We start from the raw sequence: 24344 nt of genomic DNA on the forward strand, positions 1-24344 counted from the left end.
CTCGAGTGGCGAGTGGTCCCTCTAGACCAGGGGCGCTGATGGCATTGGGCTGGGTCTGCCCTTGTTCTGGGGTGTCCTGCACGTGCGCTGTAGGGTTTCATGGCACCCCTGGCTCCTTCCCACCAATGCCAGTCACACCCAGTCACGACAACCAAAAATGTCCCGGGCCTTGCCAGGTGTCCCGGGGGCAGAGTCACCCCAGTTGATTATGTGTGTCTCCAGCATATTGCCAACCTGGGACCACCTTTCACGGGAGATAATTTCTTAGCTTTGAGTTTCAGAGACAAAAAGTTTCAACCTCAAATCCATTGTGCAGGTAGACTTTTCGACACATATTCTTGTAGAGCCAGGCAGAGAAATCTTGTAATCCTCCTATCCCATAGGCAGATTTTTTTCTAGTTTACCCTTTCACTAGGGTGTAGGGACAAACATCAGTGCTTCCTGTAGGATTAGTTCAAACCCTCCACTTCCTGTCATGATGATTTACCAGTTTACTATCTATCAGAAATGAACACGTCCAAGAGACCCCACATCCTTGGCAATAAAGTGTGTCATCAAACCTTCCCACCTTACAACGTGGTAATTTGAGATGTTTATTTTTGCTATTAGAAATGAACTGGAGGGACTTCCCTGGTGGTCCAGGGTTTAAGAATCCGTCTTCCAATGCAGGGGACGCGGGTTCGATCCCTGGTCGGGAACTAAGATCCCACATGCCGTGGAGCAACTAAGCCCACGCACCGCAACTACTGAGCCTACGCTCCTCAACCACAGAGAGAGAAAACCCGTGCGCCACAACTAGAGAGAGAGAAAACCCACATGCCACAACTAGAGAGAGAGAAAACCCGCACGCCACAACTAGCGAGCCCGTGCACCACAACAAAGCCCTCTTGCCACAACGAAAGATCCTGCGTGCCGCAACTAACACCCGAGGCAGCCAAATAAATTAATAAATTAAAAAAAAAAAAGAAATGAACTGGAGCATCTTTTCATATATTTAAAGTCTGTGTTTTCCCTTTACTGTAAACTCTGTGACAATTTGCCCATTTTTTCTATTGAGCTGTCAGTCTTTTTCTTAAAATCCATGGCACTTGAATGCCTCTTATGCCCCACACAGCGGATAGGGACACACTTCAGGGCTCTCAGCAGTGAATGTCAGTCTCTTAAGAGAGAACCTGACTTAAAAACACTTAGTAACATATAAGTTATGTTTATATTTGTAAATGTATATTCCGGGGAAGAAAACCCTTTACAGGAAAGTTGTAGGATCTGGCTGATTACCCAGTTATTTTAATGATAAGGCATCCCTACCTACAAAGAATTCGGAGCACACATTTGATGTGGCTACAAAAGGAGCTGATTAACCTGTGCTACAGATTCGTCACGTGGCTCCACGGGGACAGGAAGACGTGGAGGACCCCAGCCTAGCGCAGGCAAGGTGGGCTTTCCCGCTCCACCCTTGTCTCTGCCCCTCACGGTATTCCAGGCGGAAGCTGCCGTCAGCTCTGGTTCTGACAGTTACGGGAAAAGGACGTGAGGTCACGGGGCACTTTCCCTCGGGCACACCTCGGCCTCAGCCCAGAAACTCGTGAGCCTGCCCTGGAGGCTCCATCCTCTCCGGTGGCCTCGCGCAGCTCCAGAGAGTGGGGCGCCCCCCGTGAGGACCCCCGCCTGCCTCCTGGGCAGATGCTGAGTCCCCCTCCGAGCTGCCTGGGAAGGAGGTCGGCCGTGAGCCGCTCGCATCCTTGATGTGGAACTCCGAGCCGCTGTCCCTGGGTCCTCGATGAGAAGCAGCAGCTTGGGTGATCTCTGCAACAAGTTTCCGCCACCTAAACAACTGACTGCGTTTGAGGAAAGTAGGATCTTCCTCCTCAGCATGACCTCCTCAGATTTCCCCAACCTCCTGCCGGGCCAGCGAGCCTGCAAAGCCCTCGGGCAGCCTCTCCTGTGCGCAGAGCCAGCCTCGCGGTGTTGGAAGCGCCGGTCGTCCTCGCGCCCCCGACTCCCCCCGCTCCCCCCGCCATGAGCTCCAGCGTCGCGTGTCCAGCACCAGCAGATGTTACCGACATTTGCTGCATGAAACGCCGACCGCGAGGCATCAGCAACCCAGCTGAGCCCTGAGCGCCTTCGCCCTCGAATCCTGCAGTGACTGGGCAGGCACGCTGGCTCTCTCCCCGCGACCCCTTCTATTCGGTTTTCTCCCCCTCCCAAATCTCAGGGTCAGTGGGCATCCGGGCTGCATGCTGAACACCGCTTGGGTGCCGCCCGCTTTACGCTTCGTGAGTCGCCCTGGTGGTAGGTTTGCCCGGCAGTGGTTACAGCATCAAATCCTTAACAACAGTGAAAGGTCTGGATTTTGGCAGTTGAAGCAGTGGTTCTCGGGCTTTAGTGCACTACACCTGCTCATTGACATGCACGGAACCGGATGTCAATTTTTTTTTAATTGAAACAATAATGTCCATTTTAATGTGTACAATTCAGTGTTTTTAGTATTTTAACCCTCACCACTACCTAATGCCAGAGCAGCCTCATGACCACAAAAAGAAACCCTGTAACCATTAATCGGTCACTCCCCCACCCCCCAGCCCGCAGCCCCTGGCAACCACTAACCTACCTTCTGTCTCTGCAGATTTGCCTGCTCTGGACACTTCCTTTCTGTCCGGCCTCTTCCACTTACACCATGTTTTCAACGTCCATCCGTGCTGTGTCCTGTGTCAGCACTTCATTCCTTTTTGTGGTTGATTGTGTCCCAGTATGTAGATGGAGCACATTTGCTTATCCATTGGTCAGCTGATGGGCAGTTGGGTTGTTCCCACGTTTTGGCTATTGTAAATAATGCTGCTGTGAATATTCACGTACACGTTTTTGCGTGAACCTAGGCTTTCATTTCTCTTGGAGTAACATTGCTGGATCCCATGGTAAGTCTATGTTTAACTTTTTGAGGAACTGCCCAACTTTCTCCACAGCAGCTGCACTATTTCACATTCCCACCAGCAGCGTACGGGGGTCCTGACTTCTCCACACCCTCGCTGACACTCCTTTTTCCATTTGTTTGGTCGCAACCAAGCTAATGGACGTAAAGTGGTACCAAGTCGTTTTGATTAGCATTTTCCTGATGACCGATCACACTGAGCATCTTTTCAAGTGTCTATTAGCCATTTTTGTATCTTTTTTGGAGAAGTCCTTCAAATCCTTTGCCCATGTTTTAATTGGGTTTGTCTTTTTGTTTTTGAGTTGTAGGAGCTCTTTATATATTCTGGACACTAGACCCTTATCAGATATATGATTTCTAAATTTTTTCTCATCCCATGAGCTATCATTTCATTCTCTTGATAATGTCCTTTAATGCACAAAAGAGTTTAAGTATGACAAAGTCCAGTTTATGTATTTTTCTTTTGTTGCTTATGCTTCTGTTGTATTTCAGAAACCATTGCCTACTCCAAGGCCATGAAGATTTACTCCTGTGTTCTTCTAATCAGATTCTTCCCCTCCCCAGGGTTTGTTGTAATTGCTGTTGTTTGCCTGAGTGACTTTTCTGGACGAATTAGGCAAAGTCTGTATGTTTTTGTCTTGTGTGGCCACTGATATCTCTGTCCCATTAGCTTAATGGTCAGCAAGTGACTGGACAGAGATTCTCAAATGCCTGGAACAAAAACAAAAACAAACCAGTCTTTGCAGATGGGCTCTGTGTGTCAGGGCACCCTCAACACCCAGCAGGCCTGTCCCTCGCCTCCCGCTTCACCTCCTGCTTGTGCAGAGCTGCAGGTCAGCTGGGGTCGGGGCGGGGGGAGAGTGTAGGGCCTTCCCAGGTCTTTCCTGAGCATGCACATGGCCCCAGGCACGTGAGCAGCATTCTAGATTTCGAGCAGTTTGTTGGAGCATTTCCAAAGCATCTCATTCCCCAGCCTCTTCTCCCAAGCTTTCTGCTTAGTCTATTTTTTGCCCCAACAATAATGTTCATCCATTGCCTCAGCAAACATTTTCATGTAAGTGATTTCCACAAACTGCCCGGGTGGCCACTTTAGCCCTGGGAGAGTCCCGAGTTAGGGGAGGTACAGGCAAGCCTTCTGACGGGTCTTTCGGGGGAGACACCAGAAGGGTCCAAATAGTTATGGTTCCTCCTGAGTCGGGTCCACTCCTCTCCCAGTAGCAGTCGTGGTACCAGGAACGCGGGCTGTCACCTTCAAGGCGAACGCTGAGCTGGGAAGCAGGTTAAAATGCTAAGAGCTCACTGTAGTTACCAAGATTCAGCTGTTTCTACTCAAGTGTCCCCCTGGCTGCTGCTACCCTTTGGTTAGTGTCCAGAGTTCCAAAAAAAAGTTGATTCTGATGGTTTTTACCGGTTTTCTCATTGCTTTAATGGGGGGATATTTGGGGGTCCTTACTATGCAGTTATCCAGTCACTCAGAATTTTAAGTGTAGAGCCAGGAATATACTTTTTTTTTTGCAGGTTCCCTTGATAATTTTGGTGCTGTTGGCCCTCAGTCTACACCTTGAGAACAAAACTGGAACCGTGCCCCTCCCCTCCAGATTACTGCTTAGCCGATGTCTAAGATATACTCCCTGGTAAATGGGACCTTTGGAGTTTATGTCCCCGGATTGGTATTTGCCTGTTTTCTCTGCTCTGTCACTGTTGCCACAGTGCAGAGAAGTGCCTGGTGCCAAAGTGCTGACCCCACTGTGTTAACAAGTCAAGGGGGGCCAGCCTGAGCGGGATTTGGAGGAGGAACAGAACCGCCCTCCAGCGGTGTGGAAAAGAACCCACAGGAGCCTCTGCAAAGGACAGAGCGATCAGTGTTACCTGTGGACCCTTTTTGATGTGGTTCCTGAGTCAGGGACCCTGTTTCCAAACAGATACATAAACGTTAAGGGGTGACCCAGCACTGGGCAGAGGAAGGAATGTCAGATGCAATTGTGGGTAAACACGCCACAAAACTTGAAATGTCCACATTCAGGACAAAAATGATTTTGTCTCAGTAACATATTTTGTGACATGTCCTTTTAACAAGTGCTGAGTAAACCAACACATTTAGGAATTTTGGTTGCTGGTCTATGCACAAGCTATGATGAGATTGAGTTTCTTGAACCCTGGTCAAAGAATAAAACAAGTAATCATTCATATAAGAAACTCACCTGGAATCTTACCTTTGCCCAAGCATTCTTAAGAAGGCATCCGACAACGAATGCCAAAGTGCACATGCCCACCAACTAGTGTGGGTGACCCATGTTCAAAATATTTTAAAGGGGATCCGGGCTAGCAATTCCCACACTACAAAGATATTTCCCTCCCTTATATGTTTGAAGCTGTGAGCTTCATTAAGCTTTGGGGCCACAGATCCCTTTGAGAATCTGAGGATCCTCTATTAGAAAAGTGTGTACACACACAAGTTTGCATCTAATTCTAGAAGGCTCATAGATCCCTGAAGAATTCCCATGGACAACAAATAAAGAACCTCTGGTTTAGAGAATCAAGGCAACCAAAGCATCGTGAGTTTCTCTACATCAGTGCCTCCCAAACCCAGCTGTGCAGCAGAATTATCTGGAAGCTTTTAGAAAGCAAAACAAACCCGTTTTTATTAGGGACATTTGTAAATGTACGTAAAAGCAGAGAGAAAATATAATGGCCCCAGTGTTCTCATCACCGGGCTCCAGCAGCAGGTGAAGTGTTTTGTCTGCACACCACTTGAGAAAGATTTGCTTAATGAAGGTCCAGACCTCATTTCACGTGAATACCTCACCGCGGGCCTCTAAGGGGCCGAAACCCCCTGTTTTTCACGAGTGCAGTACTAGTCTCATGCCTTTAAAAAGGCTTTAAAATCATAGATAGTGCTGGGATTTTCTTATTTACTCTTAGATGTCTTTTTATAGTTGGTTCCCTCTAATCCGAATCCAAACAGCGTCCACAGGCTGTTCTGGCAGTTTGGCTGACGCTTCTTAAGGATCAATACATCCCTAGCAGCCCCCTCCCCTGGCCCCCACTTGTTAACCAGCCGGAAACCCCCCAGGTCTGGCCTTGCCATCATCTCCTGAAGCAGCATCTCCAGGGCGGCCTGCCCTCCTCCCTCGTGCTGCCCCGCGTTGGCCGTGTCCCCAGTCTCCAGGCAAGAAATTAAGGCGGGTCCCTCGTAAGCGGGGCCTGCTGGAAAGCTGAGGGGCGGGCGCCTGGGACCACCTGCAGGCGTCAGGGATGCAGGAGAGAGGAACCGAGCGGCCGGGCCGACGGAGCCCTTGGTTTGGTTCGCTCCCCAAGCCCCAAGGTCGTGCGTGGGCGGGGGTGTCCCCGAGCTGCCGGCCAATCTGCGGCCTAACGCGCGCTCCCTTCCTTCGCAGGCCCAGCCTCCGGACCCTGGGGCGGCGCACGGGGCCATGGCCCTGCTCCCCGGGCCCGCGGAGCCCCCGGGCCCCGAGCCCCCGGTTGGCGGCGGCGGCGGCGGCGGCGGCGGCGTTGGCGGGGCCCGCGCCCGGCACGTCATCATCAACGTGGGCGGCTGCAGGGTGCGCCTGGCCTGGGCCGCGCTGGCCCGCTGTCCCCTCGCGCGCCTCGAGCGCCTCCGCGCCTGCCGCGGCCACGACGAGCTGCTGCGCGTGTGCGACGACTACGACGTGAGCCGCGACGAGTTCTTCTTCGACCGCAGCCCGTGCGCCTTCCGCGCCATCGTGGCGCTGCTGCGCGCCGGGAAGCTGCGGCTGCTGCGCGGCGCGTGCGCCCTGGCCTTCCGCGACGAGCTGGCCTACTGGGGCATCGACGAGGCGCGCCTGGAGCGCTGCTGCCTGCGCCGCCTGCGCCGCCGCGAGGAGGAGGCCGCCGAGGCGCGCGCGGGCCCGGCGGAGCGCGGGGGCCCCGGCAGCCCGGCCTGCGCCCCTGGGCCCGGCGGCGGGCGGCTGGCGCGCGGCCGGCGGCGCCTGCGCGACGTGCTGGACGACCCGCGCTCGGGCCCGGCCGGCAAGCTCTTCGCCTGCGTGTCCGTGGCCTTCGTGGCCGTCACGGCGGTCGGCCTCTGCCTCAGCACCATGCCCGACATCCGCGCCGAGGAGGAGAGGGTGAGCGCGGGGCCGGGGCGGCTGGGCCGGGCAGGGCCGGGGGCGGCTGGGACGGAACCGGGGTGGGGGGGGGGGGGACGGCCGCAGCTGGGCCGTGGGGCGCCCGCTGGGTGGTGGTCTTGGGCACCGCGACCCCGTTGGTCGCTGAAACTGCAGGCCCTGGGCCCCCCTGCACCCGCCCAGGGCAGGTTCGCCGGGAGTGAGGCCCTGGCGCGGCTGCCTCGTCAGGCCGCCCACTGCGCTGCCAGCAGAGGCTCCAAATTCCAGCCAATTTCGAGAACTCGGCAAGGCTGCCGGGCCAGCGGGCCTTCTCACGGAACCTCTGACGGCCGGGCCTTGAGGCTTGGGCAACTTGGAGTTAAAACGCCCGGTCTAGAGAGTGCTGTGCTCTGAACCCAAGTCCCGTCGTCCTGGACCACAGGGGCAGGACCTCTGAGTCCTTCCAGGCGCCCAGCTCTGGCACACCCAGGGCCGGCTTTGTGGAGGTGCCGGGGCTCGTTTCTGAGCGGACGGTAGACTTCCTGCCCCCTCTGTTGTCCCGTGAGGCTGGGGCAGAAGTGTCATCCTGGGGTCAGGATGTGCCCCGATGCGCACACTACGGAATGTCTCGGAAACACTCGGGGAAGGCCCGAGTGGGTGTCGTCCGGGTCGGGCTTAGGCGAGAGGAGGTGCTGCAGTATTTGAAGGGTGTGGCTGCGTGTTGCCCTCAAAGCGTTGCCTGTGTTTTCTCACGGGGTGGCAGGGGCGTCCTGCCTTAACCTCCCCAGCTCCAGCTTCCAGGGGTGGCGGAGGCTCGGACTTGAACCCCCGGCCCCAGGCAGAGCAGGGCAGAGCTCATGTCAGCCTCTCAGTGAGAGCCCCTCCGCAGTCTGGGGTAGTGCCCGATGCTCGCCCGCTGCCGTCAGCTCGTTATTCAGAGACACAGAGCTCGGTTCTGCTGGAACATCAGGTGTGAGCGGTCTTGACCAAGAGCCTGGTGATCCTGACTGCAGATTAAATTTAAATGTAAATTTTAGGAAATTGGTTTGGCTTCCTTCATTGTTTGGGTGTCTGATTCCTGAGCTGTCATTTCCAGTTGTCTTAACTAGGCCCCAGTTGGGGATTCTGCTTGTAAAGACACTCGACATGTTTGGGCTTTCTCAGTAGCAGTAACTGCATACAATCCGAGGAAGGAAATCATTTACACAGGAATCAGGGAACAGAAGTTAGGGCTGCGTCAACTAATGACAGCATCACCGGAGGTCGAGCTGAGAATCCTCTAGGCGTCATCTGGTCCCCACGTCACCCACCATTCACATCCGTCACACACCTCTTCCCCATTTCCAGAAGGCACCCAGATGCTGTCTCACCACATCAGTCATCAGATTAGGAAGTAAGGATCCCAGTGTTGGTGAGCACGTGGTGGGTGTGTCCATGTGCTTGTGAGGGGCGCTTACGAAGCCCCTGGCCCGCTGCACACAGTAGGTGCCGAATAATAGTAGGTGTTGTCACTGCCACAGGAAGGAAAAAGTTTTATGTTTCATCAGCTGTGTGTGTGGTAAAAAAGAAAACGTAAAATTCACCGTCTTAGCCGTTTTTATGTGCAGTTCAGTGGTGTTAAGTACGTTCACAATGGTGTGCAACCATCACCACCCTCCGTCCCTAGAAATCTTTCATCTTCCCAAACTGAAACTTTGTCCCCATTAAACACTAACTCCCCGGCCCCTGGGACCCAGCCTGTACCTTCTGCCTCTGTGAATTCAGCTGCTTCAGGGACCCATTTAAGTGGAATCATACAGGCATCATCTTTCTGTGACTGTTTCACCGAGCACAGTATCCTCCGGGTTCATGCGTGATGCAGCAGGTGTCAGACCCCTTCCTGTTCAGGGGCTGAGTAACACTCCCTTGTATGTGTCGCCTCACTTTGTTCATCCATCATCCGTCGGTGGACACTTGGGTTGCTTCCTCCTTCTGCTGTTGGGAGTAACGCTGCTGTGGACACGGCACAAACGTCTGGCAAGTCCCTGCCCTCGCTTCTTTGGGGTTTATCCCGGGGGCGCGCTAGCTGGCTTCTGCGGTGAGTCTGTGTTTACTTTTGCGGGGAGCCTCCCTGCTGTCGCCTGCAGCTGCACCCTTGACGCCCTGACCGCAGAAGTTTCCAGGCACGAGGCGTCAGGGATGGAGGGCAGAGAAGGGAATAACTTGGAATCCTTCATTATTTTCTTGTTTGTTGGGGTTTTTCCAGTAGAAATTTTTATTTTATTTTATTTACTTATTTCTTGGCTGCATTGAGTCTTCGTTGCTGCGTGCAGGGTTTCTGTAGTTGTGGCGAGCGGGGGCTACTCTTTGTTTTGGTGCGCGGGCTTCTCATTGCGGTGGCTTCTTTTGTAGCGGAGCATGGGCTCTAGAGCGCAGGCTCAGTAGTTGTGGCGTACAGGCTTAGTTGCTCCGCGGCATGTGGTTTTTTCCCGGACCAGGGATTGAACCCATGTCCCCTGCATTGGCAGGCGGATTCTTAACCAGTGTGCCACCAGGGAAGCCCTCCAGTAGAATTTAGCTTGAAAGTCACAAGGCTGAAGTATTATCTCTATGTGATCTCTGATTTTAATTGAGTGGCTACATAATTTCTTTGTGAGATGTCAGGTCTTCTCTTGAAGGCTCCAGAAAGCATCCTCTGAGAGGCACAGCACCGACAGCTCCGTGGGCCTGAGGTCCTCATCCTCCAGCAGTGACAGGCAGGGACGCTTCCCCGACGCACCCACGTTCTAGTTGGCACTCCAGTTAAACGCACCCAGTTCCCTCCTGGAAAACGATCTTGGGGGAGCAGGGAGTGTCGTGAAGAAGCAGGGGCGAGCTGGTGCGGCTCCCTTTTCATCAGTCTGTCTGGTGACATCTCTTGTCATCTCTGGCAGCATTGGCATTGGTGGTTATTTTTGTGTGTTGGTGCAGAAAAGCATCGAGGGAGAAAAAAGATTATTATCCTCCATTATTCAGGGACTCAGAGGAAAGTTGATTCTTGCTGCCGATCTGTTAAATGCCGTTTGAGTGGCCGGGCCCCCACCCGGGCTGGAAGGAGGCCCCCACTGCGCAGAAATCCCAGCCGCCGGCTCCAGGGTGGCCGGGACGCGGCCTTTGGGCACAGGGCCCAGCTCCCTTCGCCTTCTGTCTCGGCCCCAGGACAGACTCTGCAGCCAGACGCCCAGGTCCCCTCTGGCCGGTGACGTGGCCTGAGCCCCAGGGTGGCTGGCAGAGCTGGGCAGAGTCCCCGTGCTCCCGAGGCCGCGCAGGTGCCGTGTGCTTGTGGGTGGGCGTCCTTGCGGTCCGCCCTCCCCTAGAATCCAGGCTCTCGCTGTCTAGCGCTGCCCCTGTGTCTCTCGGTGCCCTGGAAGTCCCTGTGCCCGGTGGTGGCTCCGTCCAGAATTTGTTCTCACGCATTGTAACTGAGTGAGAGCTAGGTCTCCGCTTTCCACGGCTTATAGGAAGAAGGATGGTAACAGCATACCTGCGGGACGAATCTTGAGGGCGTTTTGCCGAGTGAAACAAGCCAACTGACAGTTCAGTAGGACAAATCCTGTCTGATTCCACTCATATGAGGCACTTAGAGCCACCAGATCCGTGGAGTCGCAGTGTGGACGGGCCGGGCGGGCGCAGTGATCCGCAGGGCGCAGGCTGTCCCAAGTCAAAGCAGCTGGGGCTCCGGTGCGTCCAACCGACTCAGGAGGCCCCGAGGACCCTCGGCCGGGGGGGCCCAGGACCCCCCGTCACGCTTAGCGAGAGCAGGGCAGCCCCGGGCCGAGCAGCCCCGGCATGGCTGCTGCAGGAAAGGCCGCAGGGCCCACAGCCACAGCGGGACTCCTTGCTGCCTCCTGCGTCCCCGTCAGGGTGCGGGGGGGCCCCGGGCAGAGCCGCCTCCCCGACTCCATGGCCACTTGGTGTCCAGATCGGCGCGCGGGTGGGGCCGGGTCCCCAGGAGCGTCTGCGGGGCAGCCCGGGGCTGGGCTCGGCCTTGGGGTGGGACCCGCGGGGCCCTCACGGCCCCTCCTCTGGCTCCTGCCGTTCTGAAGGCGACACGGTGAGCAGTTAGGCCTGCTCCTTGTTCACGGTGGGGCCTTGATGGCTCCGACGTGGACCGCGTGTGTCCCCTGCCGCCGTGAAATAAACCCCCACGAACTGCCTCATGAAACGGCACAACTCGCCCTCGAGGTCCTGGTGGGACCCGGGCCTCAGGTCCAGGGCTGGTTCCTACGGAGGCTCCGGGGGACCCGTCCCCCTCCCTCGTCCCTCGGCCCCTCCTCTATCCTCCCAGTGTGTCACCTGGTTCGCCTCTCCCACCACCGTCCCCTCCTCGTGATGGGCTGTGAGGACCCTGTGGTGACACTGGCCCCGTAACCAGGACGCTCCCGGCTCCGGCCTTGCCGTCATCCCACCCTCCACATGCCCCTTCTGCCATCGGAGGCGACGCAGCCGTGGGCCCGAGGACCAGGAAGTGGGCGTCTTCCAGGCAGTACGTGGCCGACCACCGTCATGAAAACACTCGAGGGCGAGACTCCTGCTGCATGTCCCCAGATCCCCGCCCCGGTCGGGGCCACGCCGGCGCTGCCCGAGGAGCTGTCTCCCTCCTGCACTGAGGTCTCAGCCAGGAGCCCCTCCAGCGCTCAGCTCTGCCCTCGTGGACGCCTGTTCTCAACCTCCCGTGTCGTGTTCATAATCTCAGACCCAGCAGACGTAAGGATCCCACCCCTGTCTGAGGGCTTCCGAGGGTTTGAAACCCCAGGTGACATCAGACTTGTCCATGCAGAATCTCCAGGCCCGGACGCTGGTTTCGCTTTGGAGATGAAGACAGGTGTTTGCAGGGCGAGGAGCTGGCCAGCGGGAGGGAAGGAGACCGCCACCCGGAAGCCCCGTGGAACGCACGCCAACCCTGAGTTATCTTAGCACAGCGTTCGCTGTGTGTCGGCAGCAGCTCTTAGGAGCGTTGCTGTGGCGTCTTGGGTGTTTACTGGGTCAGGAGCACGAAGAAGAAGGACCAGGGGCTCCCCGGCCCCCCCCCCCCGCACTGCTGCACCGGCGTCCCCCCAGCTGAATGAGACTTCCGGGGCTATGGCTGCTCTTGCCTCCGCCTGCAGGACCCAGGGGCAGGGGTTGGGGGCGTGCACGCGGGACCCGCTCCGTCCTGTCCCGGGAGGGACCCGCTCCGTCCTGTCCCGGGAGGGACCCGCTCTGTCCTGTCCCGGGAGGTCCCCGCCGGAGTGGGCTCAGTCCCCAGTGTCTGGTCCACGGCGGCACCGTCCATGCAGGAAGGAAAGGCCCCCTGGCACCCAGCGGGTCTCATGACCTGGCCTCAGGGCGTCCGCTCAACAGTCCCTCCTTGTCTGCAGAGATGAAGGTTAGCAATGCCAAACCCCTGAACACCGTGGCCACAGAAAGTTACCCTGAATTCTCTGACCCCAAGAGTACATTCTGAGCCAACGCACTGCCTGGTTCCTGGGAGAAACGATCACAGCGGTCACCACCCCGAGGTGCCCCCCGTCTCATTACCGGGCTGGACCGTCTCCCCTTGGCACACGAGCAGAAGTTTTAATGCCAGGTGCTCAGAGGGAGCAGGAGGGGTCTGTGCCCCCCGACCCAGTGAGGTGAGGCGGGGGGCCAGTGCTAAAGGGATGCCCCCCAGCTCCTGTGGACGGCAAGGCGGCTCCAGCTCCAGGGCTGACCCCAGACCCCACCTGCAAGTCGCTGTGGGAGCCCCAAGCCAGAGGGGAGGCGAGCCCCCCGACCCGCTGCCTCAGGGGTCTCCAGTGGGCCTCTGGCCTCACTCCTAGGGTGCTGGGGGCTCCGTGAAGGAGACAGAGCGTTTCTCCAGCCCTCCCCTCCCCACCCCACCCCCTGTTGGGCAACACGCAGGCCCAGGGCCTGGGCACCAGGCCAACCCAGAGCCCACGATTGCTGCAGGATGATCCATCCTCCTGAGGCTGTGTCTGACGTGGTTAGGTGACCACGGGGACAGGTCGTGCCATCGGGGCCCTCCCCGTGCTGGATGTCACCCCATGGCGCCTGCCCGGCGATCAGATGCTGAGGACAGGCCTTCGGAACCGCTGGGAGGATGGGACAGAAGCCTCTGTTTCAGCAAACAGCTCGCAGATTCCTTCATGCGGTGGCGGCCGTCGTTGCCTGGAGACAGTGCTGAGCCTGGCGGCGGCGGGACGGGCTGCGGACCGGCCCGGGGGGAACAGCGCGTCCTCACGCAGGCCGCGCTCAGAGCCAGCACTTCCTTTCCACGGAGGCTGGTGTTTGGCTTGTGAGTCGATTTTTTCCTTTAAGCTCATATGATTAAATCAAGACCCACATAATTAGTTATGGGTTTCATGACTGGGACTTCAAGTATTGAGTTCACTAAGGCACTTGCCAACAGCATCGGAAGCTGGTGACAGAGCTTCTGCTGCGTGTGGGCACAGACACACACGTCGAGTTTGCCAGCCTGGAGCTGGGGTGAGAGCTTTGCTGCTTCCGAGCTGTGTCAGTCAGGGTTCCCGGGAGAAACAAACGGAACCAGCGCAGGGGGCTGTCTCTCCTTGGTTCTCCTCTGTGGGACCCCTGGCCCACCGTGGTGTGTGGAAGCGCGGCACCGTCTGGTCACAGGCTCACAGCTGGAGGGACTTTGCCTCCGATGACTCGGCCTGGAGTCCCCCACCGCCCGCCCCCGGCCTGCCTCGGATGATGCCAGGCCTTAGACTCTGGAGGTGATGCTGAAGTGATTTAGACTTTGGGGGCTGTTGGACGGAATGCAGGGAGAAGGACACGAACTGGTGGCGGCGGGGTGCAGAATGCTACCGGCTGAATGTCATGTCCCCCAAGTTCACATGCTGAATCCTAACGCCCAGTGTGTCGGGGCCGGGAGGCCTCTGGGGGCGACGAGGTCATGAGGGTGGAGCCCTCGTGATGGGATTAGTGTCCCTGTAACAGCGACCCGCCCCTTCGCCATGTGAGGACACAGTGAGAAGGTGCGTTCATGAGCCAGGAGCAGGTCCTCAGCAGACACAGATTCTGCCTGGACCCCACGCGTCTGGCTGCAGAGCTGCGAAGGATGAACATGTGTTGTTTGAGCCCCAGCAGCAGCACAGACAGACTGCGCCGGTGGCAAAGGAGCCCCTGAGCACGGGGACCTGGGCTTCTGTCCAGCTTCTGGCAGAGCGTCTCCTGTCCACGACGGCGTAAGAATGCTGCATTTGGGCAGCTGCCACAGGGCCGGACCATGGGGCTCTCCCACCAGCATCCGCTGGGCACTGGGGCTGCACGTGACCTCCACCTCGTCCCAGGAGGCTCCAGTCCCCACCCAGCAGGGGAAGGTGGCTTCCCTGTGGAAACGCGGCCCGTGGCCCTCTGTGTCCCATCGTCACACGCATGCGAACGGGCTGGTGGTGCTGTCCTGACCTGGTGCCCACAGGGCCCAGTGAAGCTGAAAGGAAAAAGGAAGGATGGAAACTGGCCAGCAGCCTCTGCCGACACAGCCGCCCCGGGGCTGCAGGGAGGGCCCCTGTGACCCCAGGGCCCCCAGGGACTGAGCTGGGACCAGAGGCTCCCAGGACCCCTGAAAACGGATAATAGGTTTGGCTGGTTTATTTTCTTGTTTGCAAAGATCTGATCCAGGAGCCACCAAAATCTGGTGGCAGATATTCTGCTGTGGGCAAAGCGTCATCTGAGAGCCAGACGTTCCTGGCTCAGGTCCTAACCCTGATCATCGTTCTCTTCTGTAAAATGAGGACTATGGCTCCAGGGCTGCTGCGAAGGGCGAGGCTTCAGCCCCTCCCGCTGACGCACCCCTTCTCCGCCCCCCCCATGCCCCCACCACGCCACCCAGAATTGTAGTCCAAGGCCCGTCCCCATGCCCCCACCACGCCACCCAGAATTGTAGTCCAAGGCCCCTAGCAGTCATTGGCCGCTACGTTGGAGGGACCACTGCCTGTTTTCATGGGAGACCCTCTTACGAGGCTCTTAGAGGCGCTGGAAACCGAGCCAGATGTGCCAAGGGATAAACATGGAGCTCAGGGCACTTTCCTCTACTTTCCGTGTAAATTTGGCAGGAAAAATAGGGGATTTTTGTTTTGCATTTGTGCTTTAGTCTGAGGGGAAAAAAAGACTTGTGCTCAAATGCCTAGAATAGAAGCTACAAGATTCTTTTTTTTTTTTTTAAGACAATTTTTTAGAGCAGTTTAAAGTTCACAGCAAAATTGAGAGGAAGGTACAGAGATTTCCCATATGCCCCCTGCACCCCCCCAGATGCACAGCCTCTCCCAGCATCAACATCCCCAGAGTGTGGACGTTTGTTACAAATGATGAACCTACGCCGACATGTCATAATCACTTAAAGCCCACAGTTTACATCAGCGTCATTCTGGGTAGTGTACGTTCTGTGGGTTTGGACAAACGTAAAATGACATGAATCCACCATAATAACAACACACAGAATCATTCCACTGCCCTAAAATCCCTCTGTGTACCCCCCCCCCCCCGTATTCATCCCTCCCTCCCCTTCCCCAGGCCCTGGCACCACTGATCTTTTTACTTTCTCCATAGTTTTGCCTTTTCCAGAATGTCCTATAGTTGAAATCCTCTTCAGGTTGGCCTCTTTGACTTAGTAATATGCATTTAAGGTTTCTCCATATTTTTTTCATGGCTTGATAGCTCATTTCTTTTTGGCCTTGAATAATATTCCGTTGTCTGAATGCACCATAGTTTATTTATTCATCACTGAAGGACTGAAGGACATCTTTTGGTTGCTTCCATTTGGCAATTACGAAGAAAGCTGCTATACGCATCTCTGTGCAGGTTTTTGTGTGAACATAAGTTTTCCTTTGGATAAATACCAAGGAGTGTGATTGCTGGATTGTCTGGTAAAACTATGTTTAGTTTTTTAAGAAAGCACCAAAACGTCTTCCGAAGTGGCTGCACCAGTTTTGCGTTCCCGCCAGCAATGAGGAGAGTTCCTGTTGCGCCACATCCTCACCAGCCTTTCGTGTTGTCAGTGCTCTGGGCTTTGGCCATGACAATAGGTGTGGAGTGGTGTCTCGTTGTTGTTTTACCTTGCATCTCCCTGATGACATATGATGTGGAGCATCTTTTCACGTGCTTATTTGCCATCTGTATGTTTTATTTTTTTTGAATTTTATTTTATTTATTTTTTACACAGCAGGTTCTTATTAGTTATCTATTTTATACATATTAGTGTATACATGTCAATCCCAATCTCCCAGTTCATCCCACCGCCACCCCCTGCCCCCGCCACTTTCCCCCCCCTTGGTGTCCATACGTTTGTTCTCTACATCTGTGTCTCTATTTCTGCCCTGTAACCTGGTTCATCTGTACTGTTTTTCTAGGTTCCACATATATGCGTTAATATACGATATTTGTTTTTCTGACCTACTTCACTCTGTATGACAGTCTCTAGATCCATCCACGTCTCTACAAATGACACAATTTCGCTCCTTTTTATGGCTGAGTAATATTCCATTATATATATGTACCACATCTTCTTTATCCATTCATCTGTCGATGGGCATTTAGGTTGCTTCCATGTCCTGACTATTGTAAATAGTGCTGCAATGAACATTGGGGTGCATGTGTCTTTTTGAATTATGGTTTTCTCTGGGTATATGCCCAGTAGTGGGATTGCTGGGTCCTATGGTATTTCTAGTTTTAGTTTTTTAAGGAAACTCCATACTGTTCTCCATAGTGGCTGTATCAATTTACATTCCCACCAACAGTGCAAGAGGGTTCCCCTTTCTCCACACCCTCTCCAGCATTTGTTGTTTGTAGATTTTCTGATGATGCCCATTCTAACTGGTGTGAGGTGATACCTCATTGTAGTTTTGATTTGCATTTCTCTAATAATTAGTGATGTTGAGCAGCTTTTCATGTGCTTCTTGGCCATCTGTATGTCTTCTCTGGAGAAATATCTATTTAGGTCTTCTGCCCATTTTCTGATTGGGTTGTTTGTTTTTTTAAGATTGAGCTGCATGAGCTGTTTATATATTTTGGAGATTAATCCTTTGTCTGTTGATTCATTTGCAAATATTTTCTCCCATTCTGAGAGTTGTCTTTTCGTCTTGTTTGTAGTTTCCTTTCCTTTGCAAAAGCTTTTAAGTTTCATTAGGTCCCATTTGTTTATTTTTGTTTTTATTTCCATTACTCTAGGAGGTGGATCAAAAAAGATCTTGCTGTGATTTATGTCGAAGAGTGTTCTTCCTATGTTTTCCTCTAAGCGTTTTATAGTGTCCAGTCTTACATTTAGGTCCCTAATCCATTTTGAGTTTATTTTTGTGTATGGTGTTAGGGAGTGTTCTAGTTTCATTCTTTTCCATGTAGCTGTCCAGTTTTCCCAGCACCACCTATTGAAGAGACTGTCTTTTCTCCATTATATATCCTTGCCTCCTTTGTCATAGATTAGTTGACCATAGGTGTGTGGGTTTATCTCTGGGCTTTCTATCCTGTTCCATTGATCTATATTTCTGTTTTTGTGCCAGCACCATATTGTCTGGATTACTGTAGCTTTGCAGTATAGTCTGAAGTCAGGGTGTCTGATTCCTCCAGCTCTGTTTTTTTCCCTCAAAATTGCTTTGGCTATTTGGGGTCTTCTGTGTCTCCATACAAACTTTAAGATTTTTTTGTTCTAGTTCTGTAAAAAATGCCACTGGTAATTTGATAGGGATTACATTGAATCTGTAGATTGCTTTGGGTGGTATAGTCATTTTCACAATATTGATTCTTCCAATCCAAGAACATGGTATATCTCTCCATCTGTTTGTGTCATCTTTGATTTCTGTCATCAGTGTCTTATAGTTTTCTGCATACAGGTCTTTTACCTCCTTAGGTAGGTTTATTCCTAGGTATTTTATTCTTTTTGTTGCAATGGTGAATTGGGGTTGTTTCCTTAATTCTCTTTCTGATCTTCCGTTGTTAGTATATAGGAATGCAAGAGATTTCTGTGCATTAATTTTGTATCCTGCAACTTTACCAAATTCATTGATTAGCTCTAGTAGTTTTCTGGTGGCATCTTTAGGATTCTCTGTATAGTATCATTTCATCTGCAAACAGTGACAGTTTTACTTCTTCTTTTCCAATTTGTATTCCTTTTATTTCTTTTTCTTCTCTGATTGCCGTGGCTAGGATTTCCAAACTATGTTGAATAATAGTGGTGAGAGTGGACATCCTTGTCTCGTTCCTGATCTTAGAGGAAATGCTTTCAGTTTTTCACCATTGAGAATGATGTTTGCTGTGGGTTTGTCATATATGGCCTTTATTATGTTGAGGTAGGTTCCCTCTCTGCCCACTTTCTGGAGAGTTTTTATCATAAATGGGTGTTGAATTTTGTCAAAAGCTTTTTCTGCATCTATTGAGATGATCATATGGTTTTTCTTCTTCAGATTGTTAATATGGTGTATCACATTGATTGATTTGCGTATATTGAAGAATCCTTGCATCCCTGGGATAAATCCCACTTGATCGTGGTGTATGATCCTTTTAATGTGTTGTTGGATTCTGTTTGCTAGTACTTTGTTGAGGATTTTTGCATCTATATTCATCAGTGATGTTGGTCTGTAATTTTCTTTTTTTGTAGTATCTTTGTCTGGTTTTGGTATCAGGGTGATGGTGGCCTCATAGAATGAGTTTGAAAGTGTTCCTTCCTCTGTCTGCAGTTTTTTGGAAGAGTTTGAGAAGGATGGGTGTTAGCTGTTCTCTAAATGTTTGATAGAATTCACCTGTGAAGCCATCTGGTCCTGGACTTTTGTTTGTTGGAAGATTTTTAATCACAGTTTCAATTTCATTACTTGTGATTGCTCAGTTCATATTTTCTATTTCTTCCTGGTTCAGTCTTGGAAGGTTATACCTTTCTAAGAATTTGTCCGTTTCTTCCAGGTTGTCCATTTTATTGGCACAAAGTTGCTTGTAGTAGTCTCTTAGGATGCTTTGTATTTCTGCAGTGTCTGTTGTAACTTCTCCTTTTTCATTTCTAATTTTCTTGATTTGAGTCCTCTCCCTCTTTTTCTTGATGAGTCTGGCTAAAGGTTTATCAATTTTGTTTATCTTCTCAAAGAACCAGTTTTTAGTTTTATTTGTCTTTGCTATTGTTTTCTTTGTTTCTATTTCACTTATTTCTGCTCTGATCTTTATGATTCCTGTCCTTCTACTAATTTTGGGTTTTGTTTGTTCTACTTTCTCTAGTTCCTTTAGGTGTAAGGTTAGATTGTTTATTTGAGATTTTTCTTGTTTCTTGAGGTAGGATTGGATTGCTATAAACTTCCCTCTTAGAACTGCTTTTGCTGCATCCCATAGGTTTCGGATTGTCGTGTTTTCATTGTAATTTGTCTCTAGGTATTTTTTGATTTCCTTTGTGATCTTCAGTGATCTCTTGGTTATTTAGTAACGTATTGTTTAGCATCCACGTGTTTGTGTTTTTTACATTTTTTCCCCTGTAATTGATTTCTAATCTCATAGCATTGTGGTTGGAAAAGATGCTTGATATGATTTCAGTTTTCTTAAATTTACTGAGGCTTGATTTGTGACCCAAGATGTGATCTATCCTGAAGAATGTTCCATGTGCACTTGAGAAGAAAGTGTAATCTGCTGTTTTTGGATGGAATGTCCTATAAATATCAATTAAATCTATCTGATCTATTGTGTCATTTAAAGCTTGTGTTTCTTTATTAATTTTGTCTGGATGATCTGTCCATTGGTGTAAGAGAGGTGTTAAAGTCCCCCACTATTATTGTGTTATTGTCAATTTCCTCTTTTATAGCTGTTAGCAGTTGCCTTATGTATTGAGGTGCTCCTGTGTTGGGTGCATATATATTTATAATTGTTATATCTTCTTCTTGGATTGATCCCTTGATCATTATGTAGTGTCCTTCCTTGTCTCTTGTAACAGTCTTTATTTTAAAGTCTGTTTTATAGGCTATGAGTATTGCTACTCCAGCTTTCTTTTGATTTCCATTTGCATGGAATATCTTTTTTCCATCCCCTCACTTTCAGTCTGTATGTCTCCCTAGGTCTAAAGTGGGTCTCTTGCAGACAGCATATGTATGGATCTTGTTTTTGTATCCATTCAGCAAGCCTGTGTCTTTTGGTTGGAGCATTTAATCCATTCACATGTAAGGTAATTATTGATATGTATGTTCCTATTACCATTTTCTTAATTGTTACAGGTTTGTTTTTGTGGTCCTTTTCTTGTGTTTCCCACTTAGAGAAGTTCCTTTAGCATTTGCTGTAGAGCTGGTTTGGTGGTGCTGAATTCTCTTAGCTTTTGCTTGTCTGTAAAGCTTTTGTTTTCTCCATCGAATCTGAATGAGATCCTTGCCGGGTAGAGTAATCTTGGTTGTAGGTTCTTCCCTTTCATCACTTTAAGTATACCATGCCACTCCCTTCTGGCTTATAGTTTCTGCTGAGAAATCAGCTGTTAACCTTATGGGAGTTCCCTTGTATGTTATTTGTCGTTTTTCCCTTGCTGCTTTCAATAATTTTTCTTTTCCTTCAATTTTTGCCAATTTGATTACTGTGTGTCTCGGTGTGTTTCTCATTGGGTTTATCCTGTATGGGACTCTCTGTGCTTCCTGGACTTGGGTGGCTATTTCCTTTCCCATGTTAGGGAAGTTTTCAAATATAATCTCTTCAAATATTTTCTCTGGTCCTTTCTCTCTCTCTTCTCCTTCTGGGACCCCTGTAATGCGAATGTTGTTGTGTTTAATGTTGTCCCAGAGGTCTCCTAAGCTGTCTTCATTTTTTTTCATTCTTTTTTCTTTATTCTGTTCCGTTACAGTGAATTCCACCATTCTGTCTTCCAGGTCACTTATCCGTTCTTCTGCCTCAGTTTTTCTGCTATTGATTCCTTCTAGTGTATTTTTCATTTCAGTTATTGTTTTGTTCATCTTTGTTTGTTTGTTCTTTAATTCTTCTAGGTCTTTGTTCTTTAATTCTTCTAGGTCTCTGTTAAACATTTTTTGTATCTTCTTGATCTTTGCCTCCATTCTTTTTCCGAGGTCCTGGATCATCTTCACTATCATTGTTCTGAATTCTTTTTCTGGAAGGTTGCCTATCTCCACTTCGTTTAGTTGTTTTTCTGGGGTTTTATCTTGTTCCTTCATCCGGTACAAAGTCTTCTGCCTTTTCATTTTGTCTGTCTTTCTGTGAATGTGGTTTTTGTTCCACAGGCTGCAGGATTGTGGTTCTTGCTTTTGCTGTCTGCCCTCTGGTGGATGAGACTATCTAAGAGGCTTGTGCAAGCTTCCTGATGGGAGGGACTGGTGGTGGGTAGAGCTGGGTGTTGCTCTGGTGGGCAGAGCTCAGTAAAACTTTAATCCATTTGTCTGCTGATGGGTAAGGCTGGGTTCCCTCTCTGTTGGTTGTTTGGCCTGAGGCAACCCAGCACTGGAGCATTCCCAGCTCTTTGGTGGGGCTAATGGTGGAGTCCAGGAGGGCTCATGCCAAGGAGTACTTCCCAGAACTTCTGCTGCCAGTGTCCTTGTCCCCATGGTGAGCCACAGCCACCCCCCGCCTCTGCAGGAGACCCTCCAACACCAGCAGGTAGGTCTGGTTCAGTCTCCTGTGGGATCACTGCTCCTTCCCTCTGGGTCCTGATGTGCACACTGCTTTGTGTGTGCCCTCCAAGAGTGGAGTCTCTGTTTCCCCCAGTCCTGTCGAAGTCCTGAAATCAAATCCCGCTAGCCTTCAAAGTCTGATTCTCTAGGAATTCCTCCTCCCATTGCCAGACCCCCAGGTTGGGAAGCCTGACGTGGGGCTCAGAACCTTCACTCCAGTGGGTGGGCTTCTGTGGTATAAGTGTTCACCAGTCTTTGAGTCACCCTCCCGGTGGTTATGGGATTTGATTTTATTGTGATTGCGTCCCTCCTACCATCTCATTACAGCTTCTCCTTTGTCTTTGGATGTGGTTTATCTTTTTTGGTGAGTTCCAGTGTCTTCCTGTCGATGATTGTTTAGCAGTTAGTTGTGATTCCGGTGCTCTCGCAAGAGGGAGTGAGCGCACGTCCTTCTACTCCGCCATCTTGAACCAATGCATTGTATATTTTCTTTTCTCCCATATTTACTGTGAGAACCTCATCGAGCTCCTGGTGGTAAATCTCACAGTATTGAGGGCCTCCCCTGACAGGGTCCCCTGGAGCTTATAACTCTCAGACTTGTTCACACTGAGGCTCCAGCAATTGAAAAATCACAGTTCAGATGTTCCTACCTGGCACTCGTTCCCATGGCAGCTTCAAGTCTCTGCCCCAGGAAGCTGGACTCCCTGCGTTTACCCGTCTGTCTCTCCAGTCTTGGGGGCAGTGATTTGCCCTGTGACCTCACCTCTCTTACGGACCCAAGAAGAGTTGTTGACTTTTCAGTCTGTTCAGCTTTTTAGTTGTTGTTTGGAGGGAGCGGCGACTGCCAAGCTCTTGACGTGCAGAACTGGAAGCCGGTCCCAAGATTCTCTTTGTCATAATCTAGCCAAGGCCTTTGGTTCACCTTCTCTGTCGCCGGAAGAGGCACAACTGGGTGTTGGTTAAGTTCTCAGACTTAAACGCAGACCAGGGCTCCCACCCCAGCTCTTGTAACCCACTGCTGAAGACCTGACAACACTTCCATCTCCTTTCAGAGCCAAAGTTTCCTCGTCTGTGAAATGCAGATACTTCAGAGCTGCTGAGGTTAAATTGAGTAATGCTTGGAAACTGCTGTGGACGGTGCTTTGCACACAGAATTAAGTGACAGCTCTTTACCCTTTTGCAAACAAGATGCTAAAGCACGTGCGGGATGCGGGGTGGGTGGTGGCGAGGAGGCCGCGTCCAGGCACTGACTCTCCTTCTCCAGACACTGCTTTGTGTAAACGGCACAGCGGGAGTTGTTGGTCCACAGTGGGAGCAGAGGGGAAGCCAGTCCGAAGGGGCAGCTGGGGAATCAGACGACCGGCCCCTGCCTGGCTGTCAGCCGGCGCCTCATTGCACTCGGGATGTGACCCGGGCCCGTGGCGGGGGCCTCCGTCTCCCCAGCCGGTGTGGAGACCGCAGGGCAGGGCGACCGGGAAGCCGCTGTGCCAGGAAACAGCCCTCTGGTCGCTTCCCCCGCCTCCCTCCTGGTGCCACCAGGGGTCCCCATGCTATCCCCGCACCCCAGGTCTGCACGGACCCCCTCCGGCCTCCAGGGGAGAGACTGGCCACTGCCCTCGGCTTCAAGCGAGGAGGCCTGAGTCCTGGTCTCCTGACACAGCCACCTCGATCGGGCCCTCGGACAGACCCTCGCTCCAGGACGGAGCGGGGAGAGAAGCGGACAGGGAAGCAAGCGGTGGAGCCCAGCGGGCCTCCCTGCGCCCGTCCCCTCCCAGCCCGTCCCCACTGAGGCCCCCCCCTGGGCCCAAGCGGGGAGGACGGGCGTCACCTTGTGTTGCAGTAAGTGCCAGAAGACCCCGTGCCCCCCTCCTCCACGGCAGCCGGTGTCGGGGCAGCTGTGAGAACACTGAACATGCCTGGAAATGAGTGGGGATCAAGGGTCTCTCCCAGTGTACGCGAGGCCATGTCCTCAGCACTTCCCTCACGGGGTTGAGGTATTTTGCTTTGTAAGTTGCACGTTTAAGGCAGCAAAATTCATCCAGCACCAGCCAGTTTGTGGGAACAGACCTGAGCATTCAGGTGATTTTAGGCTCACTGAAGCCTGAAATATTAAGTGTAACGTGAAGGAATGTTTTTAATGAGAAGACGTCAACTATTGTAATTCAGCAAACCGGCTGTTCCCAGATGAGGGGTTTGTGCTGTTGATTTTACCCCAGATTCTATTTATCAACGCCCGTGAGATCTTTGGTGAGGGTCAGGGTTACTCCAGTGAGTCGGCTTTCTTTGTGGGATCCCCACGTTGGCAGCTCCCAGGGAAGCGGGCTGCGCGCCGAGGAGCAGGGTCTCAGCGAAGACTGGGGGGATTGGGAGAGCTCCTGTTTTCTGATGTGACCTGGCAATGAGCATCTTGAGAAATAAACCCTGCGCTCCAGTGAGAACGGTCATGTGGGCTCAGCACCGTCAGGACAGTGGGAGCACAGGGGACAGGTCTTTGACTTCAAGTATGGTAATGTATAAAAAGGGTAACACATCATGACTAAGTGGAATTTTTTAGGAAAGCAAGCCTGGTTCAACTTTTGAAAATCAGTCCATGTAATTCATAATATTAACACAGCAAAGAAGAAGAGCCATCTGGTCGTCTCAATAGATGTCGAGAAAGCGTTTGACAAAATTCAATATCCATTCACGATTAAAACAAAAACATTCAATTCTAGAAATAGAGGGAATTTCTTTAACCTGGTG

The 24344-nt window shown here is 51.9% G+C and overlaps 1 protein-coding gene across 8 annotated transcripts in view; it reads left to right on the top strand.

Moving 5' to 3' along the window:
* The window catches only part of KCNG2 (potassium voltage-gated channel modifier subfamily G member 2), a 79586-nt gene that overhangs the window by 33594 nt on the left and 21648 nt on the right, over nucleotides 1-24344 (top strand). For 6 of the 8 annotated variants that reach the window (XM_059895016.1, XM_059895015.1, XM_059895018.1 and 3 more), the window contains one exon: nucleotides 6328-7038. In XM_059895016.1, the coding sequence (XP_059750999.1) occupies nucleotides 6328-7038 (711 nt within the window). Of the gene's footprint in view, nucleotides 1-4447; nucleotides 4564-6327; nucleotides 7039-24344 lie in introns of all 8 variants that reach the window. The other 2 variants (XM_059895020.1, XM_059895021.1) reach the window with 1 other exon arrangement.

The sequence above is a fragment of the Balaenoptera ricei genome, chromosome 14 (assembly GCF_028023285.1).
Source record: "Balaenoptera ricei isolate mBalRic1 chromosome 14, mBalRic1.hap2, whole genome shotgun sequence".
Lineage (NCBI taxonomy): Eukaryota > Metazoa > Chordata > Mammalia > Artiodactyla > Balaenopteridae > Balaenoptera > Balaenoptera ricei.